Source organism: Marmota monax, unplaced genomic scaffold (assembly GCF_021218885.2).
Source record: "Marmota monax isolate L192 unplaced genomic scaffold, Marmota_monax_Labrador192_F-V1.1 WCK01_AAM20220418_F8-fsc00193, whole genome shotgun sequence".
NCBI lineage: Eukaryota > Metazoa > Chordata > Mammalia > Rodentia > Sciuridae > Marmota > Marmota monax.
The window spans coordinates 4,590,963-4,610,488 of record NW_026695203.1 but is presented as its reverse complement, the minus strand read 5'-3'; the positions used below and the strand labels follow the sequence as shown (position 1 = coordinate 4,610,488).

The window sequence follows — 19,526 nt, the reverse complement described above, 5'->3', positions numbered from 1 at the left end:
GCAGAGCCAGAGGCTCGATGTTAGGCCGATGAATGCTTTTTACATCAACATTTTTTGTGGGGTGGGTTGAGGTGGGATACCAGGGATTGAACTCAGGCACTCAACCACTGGGCCACATCCCCTGCCCTATTTTGTATCCTCACGTTCAGTTCATGTAACAGCAGATGAGTAGTTTTCATTTACAGATGCAGGTCTTGGCTTCCTTGTATTATACCTTGCTATTTGCTATACAGTTTTCTAAGCACTTTTGTAGTCAACATGCATTTGAGCATAAAAGTTGGTGAAATAAATCTGAGAATAATTTGTAGGTAAAGGTTGCCTGCCATTTACCTTCGGGGGAGGTCCTCTTCCTTCTTTCTTTTAAGTACTGGGGGTTTTTAAAGTCCTGGTGCTCACTGAACCACATCCCCAGTCCTTTTTATTTTTTATTTTGAGACAGGGTCTCATTAAGTTGCTTAGGCTGACCTTGAACTTGCAATCCTCCTGCCTTGGCCTCCTAAGTTGCTGGGATTGCAGGTGTGTACCGCTGTGTCCCATTGGGGACCTTCTTAGTGTCAGTTTCTAGAAGGCAGCAACCATATATGAAGTGAACTGTGTATGTTTTCTCAACATCACAGAAGCATCAGATATCATACAAGTTCAGAGCTGGGAACTAGACACTTAATTTTGACTCCAGGGTAAGTCTGATAAGTCATTTTTATTGATGCAGAAAGCACTGGACAGCTGCATTTTAAAAATTGACCATTTTATTAAAAATGTATGAAATGCTCTAAAGATATTCCTAAGAAAATTGTCAATTTCACATTTTAATTTAGATTTGAGGGGAAAGGAACATATCTACAGATATTATGTATTGGACTAATCATTTTGAAACTAGTATGTTGTTTAATCAGTAAGAAAGTGGATTAGCTAGTTTCATGAATCTCAGTTATCTTAAAGTAACCTTTTTACTTTTACTCTTTATCCATAATGTCACGTTACTTTCTCCCCAATTTCATAAAGTCTTTACATTGCTGTCACTTAGTAAACAGGTCTGTTAGATTGCTGTGTGTGAGGGACTGGGCTTCATTCTCTGGTTTGTGCTTAGCTAAGAGTGGGGTCGTCATAGAAATCGCCTTCCTGTCTGCATGTAGGTGTCTGGGATAAGATCTTGGAGCCTGTGGCCAGTGTGAGGAAGACGTCTGAGATGCTCCAGCTCTTCCCTGCCTACTTGAAAGGAGAAGACCTGTTTGGCCTGACTGTCTCTGCAGTGGCACGGATAGCTGAATCAGTGAGTACCTAACTCACGGTCCAGAACAGGAACTGCCTTCTAATTCAGTGGAGCCAGCTGACCACACCATGGCAGGATTTGTGCTTTTCAGAGCAGGATTTTGCCTGTGGGTTGACCCCTGTATCTGGAGGAAAACAGGCACCAATGATAAAGGGAAGACCTCAGTGCAGTATTTCCCTTTCCTCAAAGAAGCTCTGGTCAGTCCTCAGGGTCTCTTCCAGCCCAGGGGCTAGCCAGGGTGGAGGATGCCAGCTGTCATGTCTTCGCTATCTACGTGGATGGGGAGACCCTCTTCCCTGGCCTTCTGAGGTTCTGCACTTGAGAATGTTGGGGTTCCCTTTTCCTGGCTCTGCATGTTTGTGGCCACTCTCCTGGCCTCTTCCTGGGGTCAGTCTCCAGAGGGCAGCAGGCTATAGCAGCGCTTGGTAGAAGGCTCCTCTGACTCTGTTCAGAAGATAACAAGTGAGTTTGGCAGTGACACTGTCTGAACCATGGGTACATGATACTTCTGGAAAATCACATGTTGATAAGGCACTGTATATTTTGGGGGGTTTCAGGGATTAAACACAGGGGTGCTTAACCACTGGACTACATCCCAGCCTTTTTATTTTGAGACAGGACCTTGCTAAGTTGCTCAGGGCATTGCTAAGTTGCTGAGACTGGCTTTGAACTTAAATCTTTCTACCTCAGCCTCCTGAGCTGCTGGGGTTATAGGTGTGCACCACCACACCCAGCTAAGGCACTGTTTTCAAGAATAAAAATTCACTGGTGTGTTACCTTAGTTGCAGACCTGATTGCCTCCTTTGGAATACCCCTGCCTATGATGTCTGTCTTCTATGACTACAGAGAAAAATGTTTCACAAGAAATATGTTCTAGAAAAGACCCTTAATGAATACACCTTTAGTTAGTTGCCACTACACTCCTAGGACATCACGGATGATACCATGTCATACAGTCATGTTTTAAAGAAGAAATATATGATCAAGAAAGCAAGTCATGTAAAAAAAATCTTAGCAGCTCTGAGTTTTAAAATTCAGATGGAAGAACTAAGTTGTTAGTCCTTCATTCCCTGTGTTTTGGTTGTTGGTCTTGGAACCTGCGGCACGCACATGTGTGCTTGGTTGTATGGGGTTCTGTGGGTTTGACCTTTCTCTTCAGAGAGCACTTGTCAGGGTTTGCTGAGTTCTGCTTTGAAACTGAGCCGACAAGCTCATGCTCAAAGAGATCTGAGTGCAGGCTGATTATGTTTAATAGGTCAAAAGACCATTTTGTTACCCGGAAAAATGTTTGAGTGGTTTTTGTGGTCCCAGTCACATGGTTATCTTTTTGTGTATTTTGCTTCTTTTCAGCTCCCTGGGGTTGAGGCTTGTGAAAACTACACCTTCCGCTATGGCCGGAATCCACTCATGGAACTCCCCCTTGCCGTTAACCCCACAGGTTGTGCCCGTTCTGAACCTAAAATGAGTGCCCATGTCAAGAGGTTTGTGTTAAGGTATTTTGTTTTAACTTCACATAGTACAGCCCAGGGTTTCTAGGCGTATTAGCGGTTTTTGTGCTTTATTTGTCTGCTGCTTATAAACCCTGCTGTCTCTGGCTGTGTATGTGCCTGACTACCTCAGAGGACGCTGTGTGTCTCTGCTAGGCAGCTTTCCGTGTGTTTCTGTTAGTAAGACTTTGAATCAGTCTGGCTTTGGGCATCATTCAGAGGCGTCTTCAGTTTTTCTTTTGTTTCCTGTTGGTACGCCATTATCTGCAGGCCGCACACCCTGAACAGCACCAGCACCTCAAAGTCCTTTCAGAGCACGGTTACTGGGGAGCTGAATGCGCCTTACAGTAAGCAGTTTGTCCACTCCAAGTCATCGCAGTACCGGAGAATGAAGACCGAGTGGAAATCCAATGTGTATCTGGCCCGGTCTCGGATCCAGGTGAGGACTGTGTTCAGAGTCACAGGTGGTGTCTGGCAATAGGAGACATAATAGGATGTGGAAAGCTCTTTGACCTGGCTGCAGGGACGAGAGAGTCTGGTTCGCTAGGGCTTCAGGCTTGGTCTAGTAAGCATTCTACCACTGAGCCACAGCTGCATCCCAAGAATCATATTTTGAAGTCCTATTCAGTTTTGTCAGTTTATAACACTAGTAATTTCAATCATAAGCTGATGTTGGGGATGCACATCTTTGCATCTCAGTGCATGCCCTTTGGAACTCTTGGGAAAAAAAATATTGCTATATTTTTGCACACACTAGATTTTTTGGAGAGCTCAGTAGGGCTGTTTTTTCTTTTTATATGTACCAGGGATTGAACCCAGGGGTCTTAACCACCTATACATATTCCCAGCCCTTTCTTTTTTTAATGTATACCTTTATTTTGTTTACTTATTTTTATGTGGTGCTAAGAATCGAACCCAGGGCCTCGCACAACTAGGCGAACATGCCACCACTGAGCCACAACCCAGCCCCCTCAGCCCTTTTTAATTTATTTTTATTTTAAGACATGGTCTCACTAAGTTGCTGAGGTTGGCTTTGAATTCGCAATCATCCTGCCTCAGCCTCCTGAACCACTGGGATTACAGGCGTAATGACAGCCACCCACATGGCTCAGTTGGGCTGTTCTAAGCATCTTATGAAAAATGAAAATGTTTTTAAAAGGTGCTCCAATTTTGGAAGTCACCTTATTTTTTGTATGCCGTCTTTCTATGAAGTCACCACACATGTCTAGGTCGTGAGATGTCTTTAAGTAAGGCCATTTAGGCTGAGCAATCAGAATCCTCGTCCGGCTCCTCCCTGAAGACCTCAGTGTTGCAGTCAATGTCCAGCATCTCTCCTCTGTGTCCCAGGGGCAGCTGCAGAGCTCCTCTTGCCAGGCTTGGCCTTCCTGACAGTGCTGTGGGCCCTAGTGCTGCTGGGCGGCACTGCCGCTTCCACTGGCATCGGTGCCCGGCTGCCCTCCCGCGGCCTCTGTTCACCACCTCCCCGATCCTGTGTCGGGCCCAGCCCCTTCGTGGCCACCCTGTCATGGCTCCAGGAGTCCATGGCTTCATTGAGAACGTGAAGGGGAGCCCTGATCTGTGTGGACGCTCTCGGGTTCTTTTTTTTTGGGGGGGGGGGGTGGGCATCTTTTTTCCTCCTCACTGCAAGGTTCCGGATCCTCTCTTTCTTCTTGATATTTGGATATTTCATGGAAGTGTGCCCAGACTGAGGCCTTTCTTGATGGACTACTTCTCTCACTTGATGAGCCCTTCCACCCTGGAGGACTGTGGCCTCAATCTGAGAAGCGCTTGCTGCACACTGTTTTGCAAGTCCCTCTTCTGCTTCATCTCTGTAGACCAACACCGCACCCCTGAGGTCTCAGAGCTCAAAGCATGGCCCCCAGACTTGTGGAGGAACTTGTTGGGACTGACAGTCCAGTGACCCAGAGGAGGGGCTGTCCCCTCCCCAGCTCTGTTTTCCCAGCTCTCTGCCCCGAGACCTGCTCTGCCTTTGCTGCTGCTCTTCCTCGTGTGCCAGCTAAGAGCCCAGGTCCTCCTGACACTTCCACCCCCGTGTGTAGGTCGTGGATAGACCTTCTTCCTACTGCTGAGCCCCCCAGACTCTACAGGAGTGAGCACCCTGTCCCTGCCCCTTGTAGTGGGGCTTTATTCACACTCTGGATATCTCGGGACCGTGCCCTCGTGCTGGAGGAGGGTTTCAGTGGTGTCTTTGCTGTGTGCTCCACGGGTCGCCATCAGCCTGAAGCGTTCTTGAGCTCTCTGAGCTCTCGTAGTTTCCTCCTCCTTCCATCGATCTGCCTCTCTTCCTCTCCCTCCTAGTCCTCGTGGCACTGACAGCAGGCTCCTGTGATTTCGTGCACCTGCCATGGAAATACATGCACGTGTGTGCACTCAGGTGAACACAGAGTCACTAGCCTCTCCCACTCCCTCTCTCACTGACCCCAGGCCCCAGATGGCACCATGCTGTAGTGAGCTGCCCTCAGCCACTCCCTAGGGAGTGTGCCATCCCATCCGGAACAGTCTCCTGGGTGTAGCCCCCCGCATGGAGGCTGAGCCCCAGAGTAAGGCGTGTGTTCGGCTGTGCTGGCTTTTCCTCGCAGCCAGTGGTGCTGGGTTCTGAGCAGGCAGCGCTGCGCATTCCTCCCTGTGGTGTAGGAGACTGTTTTTCTTCTTGTCCCATTTTTGGTAGGTGTTACCAATTCCTCATGCTTTTGCCACTCTTTCAGTGTGGAGTGGCATGTGACCTTAGTTGAAGTTCCCACCCATTGACAAATGGGTGCCTTTCTTGTCTCCTGGTTGGATTCACCTTGGGGAATCAAGTGTTCATGTCTTTTGACCACTTTTCAGTTTCTAACAACTGTTAGTTCTCCTGTGAAACATTCTTTGTCTATGAGGAAATATGGTCTCTCTTTTTCTTATGAAGGTTTAAACAGTTAAGTTTCTGTAGCTTCTAGCCTTGGTCAAGTCCATATTCTTCATATGCACTCTCAGGTACTTTCCTCTTGTGATAGGAGACAGCTTTACTTACTCCCCTTGGGCGACCAGTTGTGACTCATTCATGTCCAGCTGAGTTTTCACACTCCTGTAATCACTGCACAGGAAGTTGCCGTAGGCAGAGATGGGTCTGGATGCTGTTTCCCTCGTCTTCCTGTCTGTTCTGAACTGCTGGGCTCCCCAGGGTTCTCCGTTGCTGCCTTCTGCTCAGAACTGAAGGCAGAGACCCAAATCAGGTTTAGGAAATGCAGATATTGATGAGATTTTGACATATTTTTTCAGTATGTTGTTTTTCTACAATTTGTAATGATACAAACTTGATTTTATTTATTTGTTGATTTCTGTGCTGGGGATTGAACCCAGAGGTGGTTAACCACTGAGCCCCATCCCCAGCCCTTTTTATATTTTATTTTGAAACAGGGTCTTGCAGAGTTGGTTAGGGCCTTGCTGAGTTGCTGAGGCTTTGAACTTGCGATCCTCCTGCCTCAACCTCTGAGCCACTGGGATCACAGGTGTGGGTCACTACACCCAGCATGATAAAGACTTCACAGCACTGCATGTAGTACGTAATTTCAGGGCTCTCACAGACATCCTAAGCTGCCCCGGGAGAGATGGGCTGCTGCGGTTCAGCCTGTTCAAGTTGCAGTACATTCTTGCCCAGAATTTTTTATTAGAGCAAAGATAATGCCTTCCTTAAGAGTTTCGTTTGTGGGCTGGGGATGTGGCTCAAGCGGTAGCGCGCTCGCCTGGCATGCGTGCGGCCCGGGTTCGATCCTCAGCACCACATACAAACAAAGATGTTGTGTCCGCCGAGAACTAAAAATATATATATATATATATATAAAAAAGAGTTTCGTTTGTTTTAAACTTTCCTGATAATTACAGCAGAGTCATGTTTTTGCTTCTTCTCTTTGCCTTCCAGGAAATTCAGCCAACCCTAAAACCCGTTCATAGTAATGATTCCTCATAGTTATCTGTTTCTGTTTTACTAAATTGATTGTCATGTCAAGTCCTTCTTGAAACAGTAGCAGGAGAACATACTCACCAGAAGCTGTTCCTGCCTTGGTGGGTGGAGCTCACCCGGTGCTCTGTGAGGACAGGGCCTGCTGGGTGGTGTGTACACAGTCTGCAGTGTTCCTTTACAGATGGCTTTGGTCTGCTGTGTGCTGCCATGACAGGACACCATACGGTAGCAGCTCCCAGATCACAGAACTTGACTTGGCTCACCATTTTGGAGTGTGGGAAGGCCAAGACTAAGGGGTCAGATGCACTTGGTGAGGGCCTTCTTGCCATATCTTCCTGGGTAGGAGGCCAAACAGCAAGTGGAGCAGGGAAGTAGACCTAGTCCACCTGTCAGGACCACTCACTCCCAGGATGACTAGCCCATTTTCAAAATATCAGCACCAACCATGCACAGGAGCAGAGCCCCCCTGGCCCGAGCTCCCGAAGCCCCACCTGTCAACCCTATTGCACAGGCAGCGAGTTTCCCACTGTGGACTTTGGGGCACATTCACAACAACACAGCTGTGCTCTTAAGAATTTAGTATAAAGACCTAGGAACCAAGTAGCAATGGCACAGCTCTAGGTGGCAAGCTTTTCAGAAATTAAGATATTCAGTGAAAAAGATCACTTGGGTTAAGGTGAAAACCTCAAGTGTGGCTTTTGATAGGTCCAGGATAGCACCGTTGTGTCTGTTAACCAGAGTGTGATGTGTGCTCGTGCTTTCCCCCAGGGCCTCGGCCTGTATGCTGCCCGGGACATAGAGAAGCACACCATGGTCATCGAGTACATCGGGACTATCATTCGAAATGAAGTGGCCAACAGGAAAGAGAAGCTGTACGAGTCCCAGGTAGGCTCCGGTCCCTGTGATGAATAGACTGAACACAATCCCTCATCTCTGTCCCTGTGCCTTCTAACACCTGACAGGCTGGGCCACATCCGTGTACTGTGTTTGGTCTTGAACCAACACTGTGTGTGCATACCTTTGCATTGTTCTGTGGTCTCGTGCCTTCGGTTTTGTTTATCGGTGGTGGTATTGTGAAGGTGTAGCTGTAGATTATTGGGCCTGGCTGCGTTGGACCCATGGCTCCATGCTTGCTGTTGGTCCCATGCAGATGCACCTGCTGCAGTTGGCCCAGTGGCCCTAGGGAGTGCGGTCAGGGTGCATTCAATGGGGCAGCTGGGCCTGCTGCTGAGGGTCTGGGTGGAAGAGTTTGGGTTGTGCACTGAGTCGCCTGCTTTCTCTGTAGAACCGCGGTGTGTACATGTTCCGTATGGACAGTGACCACGTGATCGACGCAACACTCACTGGAGGGCCTGCAAGGTGAGGCGAAAAGGACCCAGGGAACAGGGTTCTGCAGGGGCTTGGTGCAGAGGGGAGGCGGCCAAAGCAGGGGAAGAGCTCACACTGCGGCCAGCACAGATTACAGACGTGGGCTACTGAGTTTTAAGAAATTTGTCTTGTTAACGGGTTAATAGAAATATAATAATTTAAAAGTTTGCCCTGTGAATGGAAGTTGTAAAGAGTTCCTCCAGTTGTGTTACAATCAAAAGTTTCTGACATGGTGGCTTGCAGATACATCAACCATTCGTGTGCGCCTAATTGTGTGGCCGAAGTGGTGACTTTTGAGCGAGGACACAAAATCATCATCAGCTCCAATCGGCGAATCCAGAAAGGAGAAGAGGTGAGGGCAGGGGTGTGTCGCTGTCTGTGCCTGGGTGGGAGCACGCCCTCCTGCCCGCTCGGATGTTTCCTGATTGGGAGGAAAGTCCTGGGGAGGTGACCTTGCCCCCGCGGGTCACCCACAGCCAGCGCCCCCTCCCACCACACAGCAGCCTCCTGCTCCCTGCCCTTCCCTTCCACTCAGCGGCACCCTCAGGTGTCTCATGGCGCACCTTCATGTGTCTGGGGTCCTTCCTGTCCTCTGACCCTCTGCCGTCTGGCAGATCCTCTCTGGAGATGGACGTCACTGACCACTGTGTGCAAAACACAGACTTGGCGCTCTTTGTCTCTGGGCACGCGATGGTGTGGGCGCTGGTGTTAGGAGGGCCGTAGGTGCAAATCTGGGGAGCCATGTGCTCCAGATAGCTCGTCTTCACACTCACAGTCAATATAAGCTTGCAGATTTTTCACATCAACAGATTTTCCAATAATTTTAGGTATTTTGTGGTTTTTGTCTTCAAAATGCTGAATGCTACACTTGACATGAGTCCCCTTGGTCTCATAAGATCACTTGGCCTAGGGTTTCACCTTTTAAGATTGTTGAGTTGACTGCCTCATTTTGATTTCTCCACTCTGTCTGTCACATGTGATCAGCATCTTGTTCTCGGTGCCCTGGGTCGAGAGCTGTGTTTCTTGGGAAGCGAGGAGCCCGAGGGGCTGTGGCGGACCCAGCCTTTCTCAGCACAGTTGGGATCCCACCTGTGTGTCTGGTCATGCTTTTGGAATCCACTTTTCTAATCAAGAATAAGGGAGTGACTAGACCCAAGGCCCTTTGACATCTCAGAGTGACCTGAGGGAAGGGGACAGGACATAGAGCACCAGCAGGGCGCTGTGGAGGCTGGGCGGAGCCTGCTGAGCCTGGCCCAACTGCCCTTCTGTTGAGTCTTGAGTAAGTCCTTTAGCCTCTCTAATCCTCTATCTATTATGTTCTGTAAAGTAGTGAAAGTAATTTCCTTATGAAGCTCCTATAAAAACCTAATAGAAGGCAGTAGTGTGTTTACTAAGAGTAGCTGCTCAGTAAACACTTCCTTTGCAAATAACGTTCTAGGATGTTGGAGTTGAAAGAGACCCAGGAAGTCACTGGCCCCTTTGATTTGGCTGTGGGATTACCCAGGGGTAGAGGTAGAGGGGACAGCTGGAGGCTGAGGGTGTGGCTTGTCCCGCCATCTCCCACCACCTCCCACCACCTTGCCAGCTGTGGGTCTGAGATGATGGTAATATTTGGCGAGCCCTAAAGGACAGCACCCTTAGTTTCTTCTCTTCAAGGTCCCCACCTGGAGGACCGGGGAGCCTCAGCTGATCAGGTCCTCCTGGAGCCCGTGCCTGTTGGGCGGCTGGTTGGCGGTGCCTGTGAGGGAGGCAGAGCCTCGCTTCCTCGCCTGGGTTTTGGCTGACGCTGTGTCTTTGCTCCGGGCAGCTCTGCTATGACTACAAGTTTGACTTTGAAGACGACCAGCACAAGATCCCGTGTCACTGTGGAGCGGTAAACTGCCGGAAGTGGATGAACTGAATGCATTCCTTGCCATCTCAGCGGGCGGCTTGTCCCTAGGAAGAGGCGACTCAACACACCATTGGAATTTTGCAGACAGAAAGATATTTTTGTTTTCTGTTTTTTATGACTTTTGAAAAATAGCTTCTGGGATTCTGGTTTCCTCGGTCCTTGAGGTTAAGGAGGTGCAGGAGGAAGGGTGAGGGTTGAACAGAGGCACAGATGGTCCAGCACTTTTGCTTGTTTTTCTTTTTCCTTTCTTTTCCTTCCTCTTTGTTTCCCTGTGGGTGGGTTTTGTTTTGTTTTGTTTTTGTTGTGTTTCCTTAATCTCACTAAGGAGAAACTTACTGGGGCAAAGAGCCGATGGCCACCCTGCCCCAGGGCAGGGGCCTCCTATGAATGTAAGACTGCAATCACCAGCCAGGGCGTCCAGAGTGCTGGCCACGCCCCCTGCGGCAGGCCTCTGGTCGAGTGAAGTGGACACCACTGAACAGGAATGTACTGAGATGACTTCCTTAGGGATAGAGCTAAGGGATAATAACTTGCACTAAATACATTTAAATACTTGATTCCATGAGTCAGTTTATTGTAGTTTTTGATTTCTGTAAAATAAGAGAAACTTTTTGTATTTATTATTGAATAAGTGAATGAAGCTATTTTTAAATAAAAGTTAGAAGAAAGCCAAGCTGCTGCTGTTCCCTGCAGACTAACGGACCCTGTCACTTTGTACAAACATGTAAATATTTTGAGAAAAAAATACAGTATAAAAATAGTTATTGACCAAATGCTACCAGGCTCTGCAGCAGCTCGGTGCTTATAAAACGTCATAGGGATGTCACAATATAATTTTGTCTTATTAAATATGCCATTATAATTACATAACAACCAAAATTTCAACCTGGAGTGTTTGGGCTTTTTTTGAAACTGCGGTCTATTAGTACTTGTTTTATACACCTAACTTCTGACTGAACAGAGTGTATGCTATGACTACAACTTTTATAGCGGTTTTGGTAATTTTAACTTTTTTTCACATTATATTGTTGCATCCCTACTTCTTCAGTCAGGTTTTTTGTGCTTACGATTTGTGATAACTGTGAATAACTGCTCACAAATACATCCAAATGGAGGCTGGACTTTTTCTTCAGCAAAAGTAGTTTTGATTAGAAGTTTGTTTCAGATCACAGAGAATCATGTACACATAATAGAATCACGTAGCAGGAACTTAACCTAACTTTAGCTTTCTATTTAACACAAAAATTTGAAAAAGGAAAAAAAAAGAGAGATGATCATGCTCGCATCTGCAGGACTCCGGCAATAGGGTTTTTCGAAGATGTAATTTTAAAATGTGTTTGTATGAACTGTTTACATTTCTTTAATAAAAACACACACTGTTTTGTGTTTGCTTGTAGAACCTTAATCAGCATTTTGACCCAGGTAGCTTCTTGCTGTGTACCTTGGGTTCTGGTACTGACACTTCACAGCGTGGAGGATGACGTCTGTGCACAGTCGCGTGGGCTGAGCTGTGCGCGCCAGTGCTGCGGGCCTCACCTGTCATGTATATGGCATGATGTATTTTTATCTTACAGAATAAATCAATTGTATATATTTTTCTCTTGATAAATAGCTGTATGAAATTTGTTTCTTGAATATTTTTCTTCTATTGTACAAAATTCTGACATCCTACCAGTATTTGTCCTACCGGGTTTTTGTTGTTTTCTGTTATGTATAATAGTATCTGATGTTGGCAAAAATTGAATTTTTTGAAGTATACAGAGTGTTATGGGTTTTGGAATTTGTGGACACAGATTTAGAAGATCACCATTTACAAATAAAATATTTTACATCTATAACAGCAGCCTGTGTTCTCTGCTCATCCCTCTCACTCTGGGCTGAGGCTCTTCTGCTGATGGCTGTTGGAATTCGTGGACCTCTGACTTGTCCCTCAGTCTCTAGCCTTGATGCTATCACCTCGATTCTCCTCCTTCACCAGTCACTTGACCCTCAAGCCCACTGTCGTAGCTGGTGTGCTCCTCATGCAACGGAGGCGGATGGTGCTGGTGCCTCCTGTGTTTGCAGTCACGCCTATGATCCCAGCTCGGGAGGCTGAGGCAGGAGGACTGCAAGTTCAAAGCCAGCCTTGGCAACTTACTAATTTAGTGAGAGGCCCTAACTAATTTAGTGAGACCCTGTCTCAAAACAATACAAAGGGCTGGGGATGTGGCTCAGTGTTTGGTAGCCCCTGGGTTCAATCCCTGATTTAAAAAACTTAAAAATTCTTGGTGCCTCATCTCCTTGGTGAAAGCTTGGTTTTGTTTAATTGGTAGATTTAGTTTTTTTTTTTAAGCATCTGTGCTGCCCAGATTGCCATCATTTTCTCGGACTGCTCCTGCCTCAGCCTCCCACCTGTCAGCACTGCCACGCCTGGCTGGAATTTTTTCTCCTAATGGCTTTCCAGGCTTAGCCTACTCGACAGGGCCTTTGTTTCTATCATCAGCCTATTTAATGCATTTGATTTAAAGGGCTGCTAAAAATTGAAAATACCCAAGATCTATTTTTATGTGGTGCTGAGGATTGAACCCAGGGCCTTGCACGTGTGAGGCGAGCGCTCTACTGCTGAGTCACAACCCCAGCCCCCTTTTTAAATGTTTTTATGGGGGGTTGTTGATGAACTTATTTTATTCATTTATTTTATGTGTTGTTAGCTCCTGCTTCCTATACACGGAAATGGTAAATTCTCGTGTTGCCTTTACTGTGAACTCAGAGTACCTGAAAACAGTGTTTAAACGTTCCCCATGGGAGGCGTCTGCTGGCTGGGGGGTGGGGGGGTGGCCTGGTACCAGTAGTTTCAGTCTTTTTTTTTTTTAAACCAGGGCCTTGAGCCTGCACGCTGCACCCCAGAGCTGCACCCCTAGCCCTGAGCTGATATCTCTGAGCTCTGGCTTGGTACAGTCCTCCCCCTCTGCTTTCAGACTTGACCACCAGTGATCGCACAGAGAAGGGGACACCTTGGGCTGTTTGAGTGGATGCCGTTCCCTGTCTTCTCCCTATGGTGGCCAGGAAAGACAAGAAAGATGGTTCTGGTCATCAGCTTCGCTCCCCTAATTACAGTCTCACGGGAAGCAGGGAGGGGAGCAAGAATACAGGAGGTTATAAACCTGTGGAGAGAAACCCCACAGGGCAAAGGGTCAGATTCGGTGACCAGTGCCACCTGGGTCCAGCCAATCCAGAGTCCCCTGCAGTGAGTCCTGGGCATATGTGTGGGGACTGTAAGAAGACCTTGCCTCCCCCGGGCAGACTTTACTAATTTGGCCACATCCACTGGTGGCCTGAATTGAGCGGTGTGCAGAACACGTGTCCTAAGTGCCTGAAGGCCCAAGCACACAGTAATGTGGCACCTGTGGGAAATGGAGACATTGAGGTTGCAGAGGTCGCCAGAGCCAGACCCGCCTTCCCTGGGGCAGGACCTTTCAGTCCTCCCCAGTGCTCTTGACTGGTCTTTGGAATTCTCTGTCCTTGGAAATTAAAATTAGGGTTCTCATCCTTGAGGACAGCTTTCTGGGACCCCAGGGGTTTTTGTAACCCAGTCGTCTCTATTCCAGCTATGGAAACAGGACAGGTGTCTCGTGCCTTCCTTGATGGCAACCTCTGCGTGCTGTGCTTCCTCCAGAGACCAGGTAAGCAGGGAGTGCACAGGACAGGCTGTGGACTCCTCTTGGGATCTGCACTCAGCTCCCTTCCTCCCTCCCACCCAGCCTGCCACCTGCCCAGGCCTTGCACAACCTCTTCTGCCTTTCAAGTGTCAGCACACCCCGAGCTTCTTTCCTGGGCTCCTCATTCTCTCCTGACCTTATCCAAATGGTGACAAGTTTCCCAGCCCCGCCTTTCCAAGCTCTGAACTCAGAAGCCGTTTCTGCAACAGGTGCACCTGGGAGTCCCCATTGTCTCCACCATACTTCCCACCTCGGGGTGGAAACCTGGGGCTCACCTTTTGTCTCTGGAGCACTGACGACACTCATTGTGACCGGGAGTCTGAAAAGAACTGCTGCCTGCGTGTGAGGCCTGGCCTGCTGCCAGGAGGTGGTGGAAACTGCAGAGGTGGGGCCTGGTGGCAGTCTCGGGTCCCTGGGGAAGTGCCCTTGAGGGGACCCAACCTTTCACTTGCCGGCCGTGAGGTAAGTGGTCTGTTCCACCCTGTGCTTCCACCGTGCGCCAACTGTGCACTGACGCCTCAATCCCCAAGTGGTTGTCTCCAGTGTCCCCAGCGAGGAGCAGAAGCACATTCTCCCAGGAGGACCGCCCAGACCCTCCTGCTCATCTCTGCAGAAGCAGATTTTTTTGTTATTGTTTAAAAACATTTCCTCTTTGCCGGATTGTTTCCTTAAAGGCACTATTTGTCATTTCTTCGCCCCACGTCCTTGCCCTCCTTCCGCGTGCGTGGCGGGGGTGCTCAGGACTGAACCCCACCGCTGAGCCACCTCCCCAGCCCTGTTGGTTTTTGAGATGGGTCTTTCTAATTGGCCAACTTGCCCTTGGACTTGTGCCTCCTGAGGTACTGAGGTCACAGAGTGTGCCACTGCACCTGGCATTTTATATTATACTTCTTTGAGGAAAAAAGCATCTATTAGGTATCTCATCCATTTTTAAGTTCAGGGTTTTTGTTGAATTTTAAGCACTGTTTATGAACCAGATACAAGTTTACAGCTGACTTCATTTCCTCATGGTGTCTTGATAAGCCATCCCATTAATCCCAATCCCATTAATGTTTTATGGCTAGTTCTTCTGGCAAGTCACCTTGAAGCAATGAAGAGACTCCCCTACGTTTTCCTCTGAAGCTAACAGTGTCGTCTGGCTCTATGATGCGCCTGGAAATGGTCTGAGCCTAAGATGGGGTGCGAGGCCTCCAGCAAACGTGGCCTGGTTCCTTTCCCCTCGGGGCGGGCCGGCTCCTTGCTGATGGCTGGCCGGGCGCGTGTGGGTCTGTCTTCCTGTTCTCATCAGCTCCTTGTGCTTCAGTCAGTAGCATGGTCTTGAGTTGGAACAGTTCCTACAAATCTTTTTTTAAATATTTATTTTTCAGTTGTAGGTGGACATAATGTCCTTATTTTACTTTCCGTGGTGCTGAGGATCGAACCCAGGGCCTCACCCATGCTAGGCGAGCGCGCTACCACTGAGCCCCAGCCCCAGCCCCTCCAAAATTCTCTTCAAATGACTCTGGCCACTCTCTGGTGTATACACTTCCATCTATTTTTAAATCACATACACTACCGTCTCTACAGGAGCTACTGGGACTGTGACCCAAGGTATGTCACCTGACACCGCCTCCCACCCAAGCCGCAGTAGCTGCGTCCCAATAAATCCCAAGCTGAAAGTGCATCTGATACGCCTGGCTGCCTGCAGAAATGCCCTGGCTTAGCCTCACTTCTGTTAAATGTGCCAAGGCACTTAAATTAGTCCAAGTTCAGCAAAACCATCTAACAGTCTGTTTGACAGTAATGTGCTCAATGTGTCTGGCTGGCTGTCCTCCTGTGCCCACCACCGTGGGGTTGAAAAATGAGTCAGGGACCGTCCATGGTGGTATTTCTGTTTTTGTTTTTTGGGGGGGTTTTTTTGGCACCAGGGACTGAACCCAGGACTTAGGTATTTCTGAACACTCCTGATTTTCTGTAAATTGGCAATGTCCTGTGGTGAGGACGCTCTAGCCCCCATTCCCGTGCCCTTCCTTTCTCCTGTGTCCTGTTGGCCTTCCGCACTGAGTGCAGGGGCAGAGGAGAGAACGGGCAGCCTAGACTTGCCCCATCCCTTATTTTTTGGTATGGGAGATTGAACCCAGGGGAGCTTAACTACTGAGCCACATCCTCAGCCCCTTTTTTTTTTAATACTTTTTTAAGGCTGGCTTTGAATTCATGATCCTCCTGCCTCACCTCCCGAGCTGCTGGGATTATAGGTGTGTGCCACCGCGCCCAGCCCTGGTCACTTTTTACCTGAAACATGGTTGCCTGGAGTTTCCAGAGGCCAGTTATCTGGTTAAGGATTTTCCTTCCATCTGTGCCCCCTCCGTCCATGGGGATATGTTGAGATAAGCACTGGTGTCCCGTCACCTGAACTCACACATGGTCAGGTCAGTCCCATCCACAGCTACGCGCCACAAGTGCGAGCACAGCACTGCCCTGGGACACACCAAGCTGGGCAGAGCCTTGGGTACTCAGCAGGTCGGCCGCGGGGCCGTGGAGGATCTGTCTCTTGGCTGCCTTCACCATGGACACTGGTTGACCCTCCTGACGGCCAGTGGACCTGAAGAGACTGTGCTCTGCTCCTGGTGGGGCAGTGTCCAGTAGGGCTGCTCTTCAGTTTGAGGTCACTGTGTGATGCTCCTGGGGGTGCTGCTGGGAGCCAAGTCCTCATCTTGCCTCCTTGCCTTTCAATGTACACCCTGCAAATGTGGCCCTGAGGCGGCTTTGTGGCTCGGCACTGAATTCTGTGTCTCCTCTGGGATGTGAGGGAAAATGTCACCTTTTTATCTTGGCACTTACAGTATAATTGAGAAGACACTTCTGTACCCAGCTGCCTATTTAAGGACTTCACAGGCAAATGGATTAAAAGTACCCAAACTCATAGTTCAAGCTAAAAAACCATGAAGCTTCCCCTCCAGTTGGGGCTGCTCCCCAGCTGACGGCTCATCTGAATCCAAAAGTACTTCGTATCACACCCGAGGCCCCACAAGACCAAAACAAAAAACCAAAAAACAAAATCTGCATTAAATAATCAAAAAGATCCTTTATTTTAAATGTGGATAGTGTCATAAGTCATCAAAATAATTTATAATAGTTGACTGCCTCTTAAATATTATAAATGCCTTCCAAAGTTAAAAATCATTGTGGATTCAACCAACTTCTTCAAATGATTTAAAACATATTAAATGATAACAGAATGAGGTCCTGGAAGACAGGAAATCATAAGTTCCATCACCAAGGGGCTAGAGAAGCACAAACCAACAGGAACAGAATGTCACCCGCCGGGCTCAGCCCTGTGCGCCCTCCATGTGCAACAAATTCCCCTCAGAGGGGCCTCGACGTCTCAGTGGAGACTCCCGGATGCCTGCAGATGGCCGCCCTCTCCAGGATCCCCACCAGCCGGACCCCAGGGCTGGGCTGGCAGACTGGGTGGAGCCCCTCACCCTTCCAGGTGCCACTGCTGTGAGGAGGAGCCATCACAGATGGCCATGGCTACGGAGCCCTTGGGACCCAGAGTGTCCACCACACTCAGGCACTGTCCGACGGACACCTGGTACAGCCAGTTATTTTTCTGAAAAAGGCAACGGGAATTGTTTGTTTTACTGAACATAGTAAAGATAGGAGAGCCCAACGGAGCCGTGGAACATAAACGATTGATTAAAAGCATCCCCGGGTCGAGTGCTCATTGGCCACCCTTCTCATGCACTCACCCCAAAGGTCCACTGCTGGGATCCACCCGAACCGTGGCACTTCATGAGCCGAGGCGGGTCTGAGGAGCGGGTCTCGGACATGTCTAGACAAAGGAGGTTATTTAAAACCAACTCGTGCTCTTCATTGTAAATCCAGATCTAGAGAGGAAATCGGGAACACTGGAAATCAGAGCTGGAAAACGCTTCTCGTGTTCGTGGAAGAAAACAGACAGACTTATTCATGTGCTAGACCCACACGGAAGCAGAGTGTGAGGGACCGGCCGTGCTCACCTGAGGCCCGTGTGGTGAAGGAGCGGTCCTCAGCTTGGTGCTAATAGGACTCGGTGGAAACTGTACCCAGGGCACCCGCTGTGAGGCGAGGGCTTATCTCTTACGACCCTTGTCACCACTCAGGGACAGGAACCTCCAACACTGAACGAACTAGACCACTCCTTTCTCAGGCGCTGTGTTCCAGCAACGCAGAGCTGACGGTGCCATGCTGGGAGGACCCTGAGTGGTGCTTGAATTTGGTTGACTTGATCACACAATCATAAATCTCACATTATCTAATTCTCTTAATTCACAGACTATGTGGGGCTTAAGAGGGGCCAAGGATGGCTGGGGCTGTAGCTCAGAGGTAGAGCACTCGCCTGGCATGCGTGAGGCACTGGGCTCGATCCTCAGCACCACATATAAATAAAACTAAGATATTGTGTCCACCTAAAACTAAAAAAAAAAAGAGGGGCCAAGGAGCTGCCAGTGTGCCCTGTGTGGGTAGAACCATGGACACCTATTGTCAACCGTCTCATCTGCTGAGGCAGGGGCTGGAACAGGAAGTGCAGGGAGGAGCCTTCCCGCAGCCCGCAGGCACCAGCAGGACCTTCAGAAGGCGAGCACCTCCCTCCATTCAGCCTGTTTTACTCATGGCTGCTTCTACCTGTAAAAAGGGATGTGTGAAGCCTCCATCTGAAGGGGAGACTCTGTGGAGAAACAGAACATTCCAGAAAGCTAATGTTTCACGGCCTCTTTGTCCCCTGACCTCCTGAAATGTGACTGACCGAGGGACCAGACATTCATTTTACTTAACAGCCACATGTGGCTACAGGATTAGGACAGTAAACTCCTTCTCCACCTAGAATAACTTCAGCATCTCAGCCCACCGGGACCTGTCCCCATTCTAGCAGTGTCTACAATACTGCCACCTCTCCTACCAGGAATGGTCCAAAAATGCTCATCACCTTAGGTAAGAGTACATTCACCATTTACCAGAAGGCCAAGTGGTCTATTTTTCATTCTTGCATGACACCAAGGCACCACTAGACATGGAAATGACCAAACACATCCCTCTGACATTGGAGTGCCAAACCGAACAGCCCCATGTGGCCAGGAGAGTGCGCGGAGGACACAGGAGGATGACAGCAGTGGTGTCTGCGGTGCTCTCTAGGGCCACTCCCAGTGGAAAGTGTGACTGAGATCAGAACCTCAGGCACCACGGTCCTGGGCCCGAGCCCACCTCCCAGCACTGCCTTCCTCGGAGGCCTCACTCACCTGCGTCGGGTCCCGGTAGTCGCAGGCCTTCAGCACGACCAGGCTGCCCTTCTGGCTAGGGCGGCCCTGGGCCACCAGACATTTATTGGTCTGGAAGTGGTAGAGCTGTAAGAGAGGAGAGCGCTGTGACAACTCGGCATACAGGACAGACGGCATCAAGGTGCCTGCCCAGGAGGTCCGGGAACTGAGTCCCAAGCATGAGTGTCCAGGGACTGCAAGGCCATTAGCAGTCTCAGCATGGACAGTGGCACGGGGGAATCTCTCCATGGACGAGCTCACCTCTGTGGGGGCAGGGAAGTACACACCATCTCCACCCTGAAGTTCCAAAATGAGACCAAGGAAATAAGCACCAAGGCACAAAAAGACCCCATTAACTGGACTGTCCCTGCTGACTGCAGGTGAGCACCGGAGGCTGCCCGGGAGGTTGCACCTCAAGCAGCAGTGCTGGCAGGGCCTGCAGTCGGGGGCACCCGTCATCCTCCCACCTCATGAGCTTCCGACCGGGTTCATCAAATAGAACCCAAAGGGGGACAGTGCTAGGCCTGGCCCTGAAGGACGCCAGCCCGGCAGCACGTCAGCAGTGTCAAAGGGAAAAA

At 49.2% G+C, this 19,526-nt stretch overlaps 2 protein-coding genes across 22 annotated transcripts in view; one reads left to right on the top strand and one right to left on the bottom strand.

The window, feature by feature from the left end:
- Kmt2c (lysine methyltransferase 2C) overlaps window positions 1-11,812 on the top strand; it is a 275,600-nt gene extending 263,788 nt beyond the window's left edge. For 17 of the 18 annotated variants that reach the window (XM_046429840.2, XM_046429842.2, XM_046429847.2 and 14 more), the window contains 7 exons: window positions 1,134-1,270; window positions 2,621-2,763; window positions 3,028-3,196; window positions 7,484-7,600; window positions 8,001-8,074; window positions 8,327-8,435; window positions 9,891-11,812. In XM_046429840.2, the coding sequence (XP_046285796.1) occupies window positions 1,134-1,270; window positions 2,621-2,763; window positions 3,028-3,196; window positions 7,484-7,600; window positions 8,001-8,074; window positions 8,327-8,435; window positions 9,891-9,983 (842 nt within the window). In that variant the 3' untranslated portion in view covers window positions 9,984-11,812. The remainder of the gene's footprint in view (window positions 1-1,133; window positions 1,271-2,620; window positions 2,764-3,027; window positions 3,197-7,483; window positions 7,601-8,000; window positions 8,075-8,326; window positions 8,436-9,890) is intronic. The other variant, XM_046429844.2, reaches the window with a different exon arrangement.
- Window positions 11,813-16,712: 4,900 nt separating this feature from the next.
- Window positions 16,713-19,526, bottom strand: part of Galnt11 (polypeptide N-acetylgalactosaminyltransferase 11) — a 43,508-nt gene continuing 40,694 nt past the window's right edge. For all 4 annotated transcript variants that reach the window (XM_046429802.2, XM_046429801.2, XM_046429800.2 and 1 more), the window contains exons 10-12: window positions 18,931-19,035; window positions 17,404-17,541; window positions 16,713-17,264 (exon numbers count right to left, since the gene is read on the bottom strand). In XM_046429802.2, the coding sequence (XP_046285758.1) occupies window positions 17,133-17,264; window positions 17,404-17,541; window positions 18,931-19,035 (375 nt within the window). In that variant the 3' untranslated portion in view covers window positions 16,713-17,132. The remainder of the gene's footprint in view (window positions 17,265-17,403; window positions 17,542-18,930; window positions 19,036-19,526) is intronic.